At 42.9% G+C, this 12,768-nt stretch overlaps 1 protein-coding gene across 2 annotated transcripts in view; it reads left to right on the plus strand.

Moving 5' to 3' along the window:
• The first annotated feature begins 11,421 nt into the window (after positions 1 to 11,421).
• The window catches only part of PROS1 (protein S), a 74,126-nt gene continuing 72,779 nt past the window's right edge, over positions 11,422 to 12,768 (plus strand). Inside the window, exon 1 of one of the 2 annotated variants that reach the window (XM_084874309.1) lies at positions 11,422 to 11,661. In XM_084874309.1, the coding sequence (XP_084730435.1) occupies positions 11,595 to 11,661 (67 nt within the window). In that variant the 5' untranslated portion in view covers positions 11,422 to 11,594. The remainder of the gene's footprint in view (positions 11,662 to 12,768) is intronic. The other variant, XM_084874308.1, reaches the window with a different exon arrangement.

The raw sequence follows: 12,768 nt of genomic DNA on the forward strand, positions 1-12,768 counted from the left end.
TGGGAGAAAATCACTGACAGTTGCATTGCAAATGCACTGTGAGCAGGGTACCTTGACAAGAAGTACTCATTTAAAGACAGTGCTATTGCTAAACATGAGAGATTTGGTCCACTGATTCTGAAAGAAATGGAGTCACAAGAAATTCACCAGGAAATTCAGGAATTGGATTGTTATGATGATGTTCCAGAAGATGATGACATGATTGTCATTGAATAAATGAGATACTGTAGGATTCACAGTTTGTCAGGTTTGTGTTGACAACTACTGTACTACCGAAACCGTATACAGGTAATAAATTTCCTTTATTTTCTTGTAACAATAAATGTGTACCGTCTTCTTCTCCATGGAAAAATAAGACATCCCCTGAAAATAAGACCTAACCCATCTTTGGGAGCAAAAATTAATATAAGACACTGTCTTATTTTCGGGGAAACAGGGTAGTTTTCTTCTCCTCACAAGCACATGAAACAGTTATCCCCACCCTCTCATGTATTTGTTTCCTCCAGTAAAATGTGTGGCAGTAGTTTTGTCACTTCTTGGTGAAAACATTTAAAAGCTTGTGTATAATTCACTATGTTTTCTCTCCCCTTGCAATGTTAATTGTGAAAGCCTGTGTTAACTTTGAAGTAATATCAAATCAAAATAGCATGGAATACTGAGCCAACACATGGAGGAAAGTCCTACAGTGGACTTACAATAGCCAAGAAAGAAATAACTGAGCAAGAAATAACTTTGCCCTAGCTGGTTTGGTTTGTGGATAGAGCTTGAGCCTAGATACTGAAGGGTCTTGGTTTCAATTCCTGTCAAGGGCACATGCACAGTTTGCAGGCTCGGTCTCCAGTGGGGGATACAGGAGGCAGCTGATCGGTGATTCTCTCTCATCATTAATATTTCTCTCTCTCTCTCCCTCTCTCTTCTCTGAAATATATTTTTTTGGAAAAAAAATAACACTTATCTTAAGCCTCTGTAATTTTGTGGCTGTTTTATCACATTATAATCTATTTCATTCTGAATGATGTAAACAGTCTTACTTCCATCATTCTAGTCAAGAATCTCATTTCATCTCCCAGAGATTGTTGAAATAGAATCCTACAATAGATATTACTTGGTTTCTGTTATTTTTAATGATTCTTAGAATTGAGTAATTAACACTTTTTTTCAGTGAGAACATTAGAAATCTATTCTTTTAGCATTTTTCAATACAGTAAAATTAAGTATACTCATCATGCTGTACTTTAGATCCTTAGAACTTGATCATTTTGTTTTGTTTTTACTTTTATTAGCATTTATTTTATGTTCAACTTACTCCCAGGCCATAGGTGTTGTTTCTTCTGTTATATCATTGTCTTCTGTGCAATCTTTTCTTCTGGTTTAGGAACCATCTGACCTTTCTCAGTAAGGGTCATCTCAATGTGGAAGGGAGAGCTCCCGCATGGACTCTGTGCCTTGTCTTAGGAGCTTTGTTCACCTGGATATGCTGAATGACCAGAGAATCTCCATCTAAACCTTTAAGTTCAGCATTTATCTCTGCAATTTTAAGCATGTCCAGCAATAATTAAGCACTCTTTTGGGGCCACCGACCCCGTGTCCAACCTACTGTTTGGCTTGAACACACCTACACACTCCACCATTGCAATGACAGAATGGCACACATTGGTTCTGTGAAGTGACATCCTAGATACTTGGTAGCTTTACATATATGCATACCCTTGAAGTTCTGGGCAGTTTCATGAGTGTTCTTTAAGAGAACACAAAAAATTTGAACCTCTTGTTTTGCATGATTTTGTGTGGTTTCCTGGATTAAATAAATAGCAAATCATTTTCAGAAGTCACCTCATGCCGCTTATGGGAAGAAAACTTATTCACCTTACCAATCCCTCCTCTTTTCCCATATCCCTCAGCCTCTGGCAACCATCATTCTACTGTTTCTGGTTTAATTTTTTTTTAATTCCACATAAATGATACCATGTAGTATTCATCTTTCTCTGTTGGGCTTATTTCACTAGCATATTACACTCCAGTTTCATCCATATTGACACAAGTAGCAGTCTTTCTTTCTTTCTTTCTTTCTTTCCTTCTTTCTTTCTTTCTTTTTTTTTCTTTCTTTCTTTCTTTCTTCTTTTTTTGGAGGGGGGGTAAGGATTAATAATATTCTATTATATATATTTAATATACATATACAGTATATGGTACATATATAATTCATAATAGTATATTTGTATATAACACTGGCTTATCCATTCATCCATAGATGGACACCTAGGTGGTTTTCATATCTTGGCTATTGTAAATATGATGAACATGGAAGCACAGATATCTCTTTGCCATAATGATTTTATTTCCTTTTGTTCTATACCTACAAGTGGGATTATTAGATTATATAGTACTTCTATATGAACTCTACATATAGTAGTTCTGTTTATATAGTTATATTTTAGTACTTATATAGTATTTTATGTTACTATAAATATCCTATCTAATAAAAGAGTAATATGCAAATTAACCATCACTCTGCTCCACAATCCACCCCCACAAGCCACGCCCACTAGCCAATTAGAGCGAGTATGCAAATAAATCCAACAAGATGGCTACAGCCACAGAGAGCAGGAGGAAGGCGTTTCCCCGACAACAGAGGAAGCCAAGCTTTTTGCCTACCCTTGCTGGCCTAAGCCTCCACTCAAGGCCTCACATTTTCAATTATAGAAGGTAAACAAATCCAAACAGAAATGGCTGCCGCCACTGAGCAAGCAGGAAGCTTGGCTCTGCTCCAGGCTACAAAGTTTCAGTTGTAAAAAGATAAATAAATTCCAGATACCAGCGCCTCTGCTTGGGTTGCTGGGGGGCACAACCGGCCTGAAAATCACCACAGGCCCCTTGCCCAGGCCGCCCCTATAGGACTCTCTTTCACGGCCAGCATAGAAAGAGTTCCAATTCACGGTTCAGGTTCTGGAGAAGGGCCGCACACAAATGAAAAGAGACTTGAAGAAATTCAATTTGGTGATATGGGGGGCCAGCCAATAGTCCAACTCTAGTGGGAGAACTACTACTGCTCTGGCCCTGCCATCCCCTTTTATTGAGGCTTTGGGGAAAACATCTTAGGCAACATAAACAGAAATTTACATGTAGCCCTTAGGCAGGAAATAACAGAAACTTTCACAGGACAAACAAGGTAGATTCTGCTTCAGCTAACAATATCTCAACTAAAGGTTAGAGCAATTAAGGTTGCTGACCAGCCTTCCTGGCTTCCTGTCAACATCTCTTTTTTATTGAAACTGACTTGTTTTCCAGCAGCCCCACCCCCGAAGGGAACCCCCACCCTGATCCAGGACACCCTTCAGGGCAATCCAGCTGGCCCCACCCATGCACCAGGCTTCTATCCTAAATAATAAAAGAGTAATATGCAGATTGACCGTCATTCCAACACACAATATGGCTGCCCCCATTTGGTCAAAGATCCTGCCCTCATGTGAACAGATGGCCACCACAAGATGGCCAGCAGGGCAGGGCAGTTCGGAAGGACCAGGCCTACAAGGGAGGGCAGTTGAGAGGGACCAGGCCTGCAAGAAAGGGCAGTTGGAAGCAATCAATCCTGCAGGGGAGGGCAGTTAGAGGTGACCAGGCCAGCAGAGGAGGGAATTTGGGGACAAACAGGCTGGCAGGGGAGCAGTTAGACATCAATTAGGCTGGCACGGGAGTAGTTAGGGGTGATCAGGCTGGCAGGCAGAAGTGGTTACGGGCAATCAGGAAGGCAGGCAGGTAAGCAGTTGGGAGCAGTCCTAGATTGTGAGAGGGTTGTCTGACTGCCCGTTTAGACCCGATCGGTCTAAATGGTCAGTTCAACATCCCTCGAGGGGTCCAAGATTGGAGAGGGTGCAGGCTGGGCTGAGGGACACCACTCCACAGGAATTTCGTGCACCAGGCCTCTAGTATATTTATAATTTAATAATATTGGGTTAAGGATAAAGTGGTGAATAGACAGACATGGTTGAATCAGACACAAAAAAAGAAGAGAACTTAAAGGAGGGAAAAGTTTAAAAAAATCAATAATTCTTTTGCTCTTATAAAAAACAGTTATTTGGCTGTGTTTGCTTAGTGGTTATAATGTCGTAACACTCCCCCCCCCCCCCCCAGGTTCTACCAAAGGGTCACCAGTTTGATTCCTAGTCAAGGCCACATACCTCAATTGCAAGCTTCCCAGTCCACCAGGCCTTGTGCAGGAAGCAACCAATTGATCTCTCTCTCTCTCTCTCTCTCTCAATGAATGTGTTTCTTTTTCTCTGCACCCCCCACCTCCCTTCCACTTTAAAAAAAAAGCAATGGAAAAATATCTTTGATATCCTTGGGTGAGGATTAAAAACAAACAAAAAAACTGACTAGCATCAACTTCATTCAGTTGGATCATAGAACTGTGATAGGCAGTTAAACAAATGTAAGCAGAGCAGGACAGAAAGCCCTAGGAACCTAACAAAGCACAATTGTAGGGTGGGACCTTGTCCCCAGGGTGACATTTCCTCCCCTAACACATCACTGGTCAGGTGGGCCAGCCAGAGCTGGCACCTCAGGCCCTGAGGGCAAATCCTGTTGCTCTCTATAAGATTAGTAACTGCCAGGTGTCCCTTACCTGGGAAGCTAAATGAATTTAGGTTCTCATTTATCCAGCAAAAGGTTTTGTTCACACACTCAGAAAGCAACTGTAACTGAAAAGGCAAAGTTAAAAATCAACCATTCTTTTTTCCCCTCCCTGTCCTTAGTTATCTGATCTTATCTTTAGCCTTTGTTGTCTCTCAACCCTTCACCTTTAGCTTTACTTTTAGGATTTTATAAACAGTTTAAAGAAAGTCAGCCTTTTACCTTAAAACAAGGAGGTTGGGAATTCCAAGAAAAAACTCACCCAAGTCCACCTGATGCAAAGCAAGGAGCCAGTGGGCACAATGGGCCCCCGCTGGTACCGAGCAGTGGTCAGGATCCGCAAGGTGGTCCTGGATGGGTTCTCCCAAATCTTGGCACATTTCCTTAGAGTCCAGGAACCTTAATGCTGTGGGAGGGAGGAAGGGCACCAGGAGTTAGACTGAACCTGGATTCAGCAATCTTGATACGTGGGTCCTGGCTAGGAAATAATTCAGAACCAAGACTCAAACTATAAGAGAACATGTATTTGGAAAATCACAGAGGCAGAAGAAGTAACTTATAGAAGAAATAAGCTTAGGAAACAAGTTATAGAGGTAAAGGAAAGTCCCTTGGAGCTTAGAAGTGAGGAAGGTAAGGGTGACTGCCTAAAGGTAGGGGTAGGGGGAAGGTAAAGTCACCTCTATGTTCTCAGAATCTGAGTCCTCTGTCCTAAAGGTTTTAAGGGTGGAGATTTTAGGGGAGGTCCCAGGGGAACATTTCAATAAAATATTTAATTGTTTTCTCGATGTGTCCTTTTAGGGTATAGGTCTCCACTGATTGATGGGTCAGAACCAGGGCAGGCGGTCTTTGCCCAGTGCTGCTGGTCCTGAGGTCTGTTGTGGGTTACTTGTTTGGTGTTGCTGCATTTCTGAGCCTGGAGCTGAAATACAACTGAGGCCTAGATGTTATTTAGAGGGAGAACAGGTCAGGGAGTCTAGACCATATGACCAGTAATGTGCTAGGGCAGGAAATATCACCCCAGGGAGGAGGTCCCACTCTATAACTGGCTTTGCCAGGCACCCAGGCTTTCTACCATGGTGACCTTCTGTGCCTGGCCCAGCTTTCTTGCTCAGCTCATGTCTGTCTAACTGCCTACCACAGAACATAGAAAGCTAGATGGGAAGAGACTCTTGGAAATATGATCAGCCTATCAAATTTAGCTCACACACATAGGAAATCAATTGATATGTTCATTTGGTCAGAAATACTAGGAGTGGTAATAGAAAATATGCCTTAAGTAATATTATTTAACACACATTAATTGGTTTATATTTGTTATCTATTTAAATTTTTACATTAGATAGAGGATCTATCTAATACATAGTCACTGACCCAAACAGACAACCAAAATGAGGAAGCAAAGAAACAACCACCAAATTAAAGAACTAGAGAATTCTCCAGAAGAAAAGACAAATGAAACAGAGATAAGAAATTTATCAGAAACAGAGTTCAGAATAATAATGTTAAAAATGCTCAACAGTATGAAAAAAGATATACCGTATTTTCCGGCATATAAGACAACTTTTGAAACGAAAAAAAGCCTGCTCAGATTGGCCAGAGTCAGAGAGGTGGTCTATTAAAAAAAGAACTGGTGTTGCCTCGGAAGTGGGGGGGGTAGTCTTATACAGCGAATATAGGCCTAAACCTATGTTTTAACTGTAAAATTAGGGGGTCGTCTTATACGCCCAGTCGTCTTATATGCCGGAAAATACGGTAGTAACTATAAAAAAAGAACAGACTGAGATAAGAATGACATAACACAAATAAAGAACACATTGGAAGGAATACACTGCAGATTAGGGAAAACTGAGGATCAAATTAGTTAATTAGAAGATAGAGTTGGAAATATCACTCAATTAGAGAACCAAAAAGAAAAAAAAAACAATTAAAAAACAGGAGGATAGCTTAAGGGAGCTGTGGAACAATGTGAAATATAACAATATTAGAATAGTAGGTGTTCCAGAAGCAGCGGAAAGGGAGAAAGGAATAGAGAAGGTGTTTGAAGAAATAATGGTAGAAAACTTCCCTAACCTAGTAAAGGAAAAAGTCACACAAGTTTAGGAGGCACTGAGAACCCCAAACAAGAATAACCCAAACAGACCCACACGCAGACACATCATAATTAAAGTGCCAAAAATTAAAGACAAAGAGAGAATCTTAAAGGCAGCAAGAGAAAAGAAAACTGTTACCTACAAAGGAGTGCCCATAAGACTGTCATCTGATTTCTCATCAGAAACTCTATGGGCAAGAGGGAATGGCATGAAGTACTCAAGGTAATGAGATGAAGCATCTGAGACCAAGATTACTATATCCAGCAAGGCTAGCATTCAAAGTAGACAGTCAAATAAAGAGCTTCCCAGACAAAGAAAAAGGCTAAAGGGGTTCATCACCATCAAGCCAGCATTACAAGAAATGCTAAAGGGATTGCTGTAAGCCAGGGATTGCTGAGAAGAAGAAACAGAGAGAGAAATCTAGCCATATAGAATTAAAATGGCTATAAACACGTATCCTATCTAATAAAGAGGGGATATGCAAATTGACCATCATGCTGTCACAAAGATGGCAGTTCTCATAGCCACAAGATGGCGGCACCCAGTTTTCCCTCAGCCCCAGCCAGAGTGTCCCAGACCTTCCAGTCCTGCTGGGGGAGGGGAGGGTGTGTGTGTGTGTGTGTGTGTGTGTGTGTGTGGCAGCTGCATGGTGTGGCTGGACCCTCCCTCAGCCCTACAGCTGGCCTGAGGCACAGGTAAGCCTCAGATGGCAGCTTCCCAACTGCTCAGGGCTGCCCGAGGCTCAGGTAACAAGCCAAGGCTTGTGCTGCTGGCAGTGGCAGCAGCAGAGATGTGATGGGGGCATTGTCTTCCCCTGATCACCAGACTGTCTCCCGCCCCCGAAGGCTACCAGACTGTGAGAAGGGGCTGGCCGGGCTGAGGGACCCCCCACTCCAGTGCATAAAATTTCATGCACTGGGCCTCTAGTCTCTCAATAATAACCCTAAATGTAAATGAATTAAAAGCTCCAATTAAAAGGGTAGGGTAGCTGAATGGACACAAAAACATGACCCATCCATTTGCTGTCTACAGGAGATCCACCACCTCAAAACAAAAGACACACACAGGATGAAAGTTAAGGGATGGGAAAAAATTTTCGATGCAAATGGAAAAAAAAAAGCTAGGGTAGCAATACTCATATCTAACAAAATGGACTTTAAAAGCAGCATGCTAAGGGAAACAAGTCAGTCGGAGAAAGATAAAATATCATATGATCTCACTCATTTGTGGCATATAATCCTATATAATAAAAGGGTAATATGCAAATAAACTGAACTGCAGGACAACTGAAAAACTAATCAAAGCATAATATGTGAATGATATGCTATGACTGCTCAATTGCTCGCTATGATGTACACTGACCACCAGGGGCCAGAGAGGTCAACCAGCTGCTATGATGTGCATAGACCACCAGGGGGCAGATGCTCCGACTGGTAGGTTAGCTTGCTTCTGGGGTCTGGCAGATCAGGACTAAGTGAGATGGGCTGGACATGCCCTGGAGCCCTCCTGTGGTCCCTCCTTGGCCTGATCGTACACTGGTGGGGCCCCTCAGCCTGGCCTGTGCCCTCTCACAATCCGGTACCCTTCGGGGGATGTCAGAGAGGTGGTTTTGGCCTGATCATGCAGCTCACTCCCCTTGGGAGGGCTCCAGAAGCAGGGCTCATGGCTGGTGAGCACTGCTGTGGTAGTGTGAGCCTCTCCTAATTGGGACTAATTGGGTGCAAGCCTTCGGCAGGCACAGTGGGGCCGGGATGAGCAGGAGCGGCAGGTAAGAGCTGCAGGAGGCATTGGACTGCAGGTTTCAGCCCGATCCTTGCAGGCCACTCAGAGGGACCCCACCAGTGTACGAATTCATGCACCAGGCCTCTAGTCTATAATAATAAAAGTGTAATATACTAATTAAACCAGACAGCTGAACGACCTTCCGGATGATCTTTTGGATGAAGCTGGGGCTGTGAGGGCCAAGACCCTTGCATGAATTTTGTGCATCAGGCCTCTAGTGAACAACATAATCTGATGAACAAAACTAGAGCCAGAGGGAGGGAAATATTCTATGTAATAAAGAGGTAATATGCAAATTGACCATCATGCCCAGATGGCCTCCCCCATGTGGTCAAAAGATGGCCACCACAAGATGGTTGGCAGGGAATGGCAGTTATGGGTGATCAGGCCAGCAGGAAAGGGCAGTTAGGGGTGAGCAGGCCAGCAGGGAAGGGCAGTTGGGGGTGACCAGGCCAGCAGGGGAGTGGTTGGGAGCCAGCAGTCCTGGACTGTGAGAGGGATGTTCGACTGCCAGGTTAGTCAGACATTCCCCGAGGGGTCCCAGATTGGAGAGGGTGTGGGCTGGGCTGAGGGACACCCCTTTGCCCCAGTGCACCAATTTCATGCACCAGGCCTCTAGTTCTAGAATAGAACTAGTAATAGAAGTAATCCTATTATTTGCAGATTTTTAATATTTTCTATAACTTTTTTGGTATCATACTATGTTAGTACAGTTTTGGTAATATTATTATACTTAAAATCCTTTTATTCTTGAAATATTAATGTATATTGCATGTAATATTATTATATGTAAAATCATTGTTCTTGAATAATTGGTGTTTATTGCATGTAACATTATTGTATTTAAATTCATTTTTCTTGCTATATTAATGTTTATTGCATATAGCATTATTATATTTAAAATTGTTTTTCTTAAAATAAAAAAAACTGAAAAAAAGAGAGTGACTGCCCTGCCACTAATTTGTGTTTGTGTGATTGTACAGAAATATATAATTGAATGGGGATCATGTGACATTTTTGGAAAAAACATATTTAAATTACACAAAATTTTGTACCTATATTTTCATCTATAGATGTGTATAATCCCTTGAGTACATAAACTATTAATTTGCTATAACCTTAAATGGCATTTTTCATTATCATTACTTTGAGATTAGCTTTGCTTTGTAAAAGTGACCATCCCTGTTTGATTTTTAATATTTCTGTCTTTACTGAATATTTTGTTTTATCTTTAAAAATAAAAATTATTAAGGTAGACTTAACAATTAACCCACTTAGGTGATATGCTCATTCATACTTACTTATCAGCATTGGTAGGAAGTAGCCAATTTACACCTGTACTCCCAATATATGTATATATTTTTAAATATATTTTATTGATTTTTTTACAGAGAGGAAGGGAGATAGAGAGCTAGAAACGTAGATGAGAGAGAAACATCGACCAGCTGCCTCTTGCACACCCCCTACTGGGGATGTGCCCGCAACCAATGTACATGCCCTTGACCTGAATAGAACCTGGGACCTTTTAGTCCGCAGACCGACGCTCTACCACTGAGCCAAACCGGTTTTGGCTTGTTCTCCCAATATTTAAAGAGAGTTTCCTTCCATGTCTCTTACAGCAATGTACAGATCCATGAATCATTTACAAGAGAATCTCAGTTACTCTATTTTGATTTGTTGTGCTATGTAATAAAATCTAAACTAATATAGTATGTAGCTGATACTAAGACTCAGAAAATTAAATAGTTTGCAAGTAATTTAAAACTTTCATTTGAATAATGACCACTTTACAAGGGATGTAACTACATTGTTGAAATACTTAAGCTGGTGATATGTAACAACTGAATGCAATGAATGAACCTTAAGTAGATCCTGAATAAATTTAAAACACTCTTGGCTGTTTAACCTCAAGGCAGTTATTAGGATGAAAGAAATTATATGTTATGTGGCTATCTCAACTTTTGTTGTTCTTCTCTTGCTGACTCTGAATTTCCCAAAGAACAAATTTCTAGGGAGGACTGAATTGCACAAGAGTGGGGGCAACATTCACTAGAAGACCTTACATATTTTATTGATGCCATACTCAGCAGTGAGGAATTATATCTATTTTGGGAAATCTGTATAATTTTCGACTTGTAAGACCTTCTGCATTTTCTCTGTGTGTAATGTGAGGGTGTTATCAATGTTAAAAAAAAAATCCTGACATGAACACTTACATTAACACTATTATGTCCATTTTACAGCTGATACAACTGAGGCTTGGAGATGTTAATCCATTTGCTTAAAGTGACATAACTAATAAGTGGCAGAGAATTTCGATTTAAATCCAGGCAGTTTAGCTCCACAGGAAGCCTCAAACATTAAATAACACACATTTCAAAGTTGTAAGTCTAAAGCACACAAAGCAGAGGATATATATATATATATATATATATATATATATAATCTCTCCCTCTCTCTCTCTCTCTCTCTCTCTCTCTCTCTCTATATATATATATATACACACACACAAAATGAGCTAAGGTGATGGCATTTGACACATGCTCTTTTCCCATCAAAACATTATCCCTCCATAGTTGTTTTATACCATCCATGCGTTTTATACCATCCACAAAATGAAAATGTGGATGATCAAAACTATTCCCTTTGCTTCCCTTGTCTCTGTTGTCTCCAGTCTCAAGAGTTGCTTCACTCACTGCTTGGTTTCAGTTCATGTCCTCACCCCCGTTGCCCCTCTCTCTCTGTTTCTCTTCCAAGCAGGGATCCCCCTTCCCCTGAGTCTTCCTCCCAGTCCTCCCCGTCCTCCCCGTCCGCCGGCCCCGCCGCCGCCCCCTCGCCGCTGGAGCTCCGCACTCCGCCCGCCTCCCCTGCCCGGCGGCGGCCCCTCGGGAGCCCGGGCACACTCGCGGGGCCGGGAGCCAGGACGGCCTCCCTCCGGTGTTCGGTGTTTACCAGCCTCAGCCCGCCCGGCCCTGCCCCCGCTCCCCGCTTCCTGGAAATGTCCGCCTTATCGCTCCCCGCGGGGGGCCGGGGCGGGCGGCTCTCCGCCCCCGGCTCCGCTCCGCTCGGCCCCAGTCCGCGCCCGGCCCGGCCATGAGAGTCCTCGGAGCCGCGCTGCTGGCGGGCCTGGCCCTCGTGCTGCCCGCCGCCGAGGCGAGCTGTGAGTAACCCCGCGCCCGGGCTTCCCTGCCCCGCGCTGCCCGCGCTCCAGCCTGGCTGGCAGGAGTTTGCTTCCAAGGGCTGCCGCCTCCTAGGAACTTCCCAGTGCAGACACCCCGGCTGTTATATGGGGGTGGGAGCGGCCGTGCACCCGACGGGCAGTGTGAAAGGGGTTGGGGGGCGGGGAGCCGGGGGCGCAGGGTCGGGGTGTGCCCTGCTCTGGGAACCCCGTGCGGCTGCCCCAAAGACCCAGGGAAGGACCCGAGTAACGGAGTTAAACTAGGAGTTAGGACGCCTGCCCATTGGCCCCTAAGAGCTGAAGTTCGCAGTCAGAGGACGGGGATGAGCACATGCCAGCAGGAAAGTAGGGGAAAAGGCATCCCACCGTCTTCCCTTTGTACCCGCGCCTCGCCCCCACCAGCACCCCCTGCTGCAGCCTACCCCCCTTTTGCAGTTTCTGGACTTTGAGCTTGGTTTAGCTTATGTCAACATTGACAAACGAATTGTTTTAGGTTGAGTTAAATTTTGCATGGCAGTTGCCACACAGTGTCCGACCTTGAAATCAAAGGGACTGTTGAATATCGTGTTTCTTTGATCACTTTGTACTGAGGATATTGGACGCAGAGTGCCACTGATCTGAAGTCATGGCATGAGTTTTTTGTCTTTATCTTTGTATTTCTAGTTCTCTAGGTTCCCGTGCTTGGCCTCAAGGCACAGCATTGAGTTTTCTCTGAAAAATAAATGAGGTGTATTAAGGCATTTAGGACATTTCAGTTGTCAGTTAACTCGTTTGCTTTCTAAAGTTTTAAGCATCTTCATTGATTAAAAATGCTTACTTGTACTGTTTTATTCTCAGGAAATGACACGGGACAGATAAACTAAGAATTAAAAATAACCTTTAGGTTGCGTAAAGCTCTAATATAAAAACTTCAAAGAAGTAATTTCAGGAGAATTAAATAGGAATTTACTAACATTCCACTAGTTTTTATTACTGCTAGTGATGAATGGGATGCTTTAACTTTCTAATTTAGAGGCTAAAACCTTATTTGTTGATTTTGTGTTAAAGAGCTGTAATAGCAAACTTCAGCACTCAGACCCCTATCATCAT

Source organism: Pipistrellus hanaki (assembly GCF_964339955.1).
Source record: "Pipistrellus hanaki genome assembly, chromosome: 2".
NCBI classification, from domain to species: domain Eukaryota; kingdom Metazoa; phylum Chordata; class Mammalia; order Chiroptera; family Vespertilionidae; genus Pipistrellus; species Pipistrellus hanaki.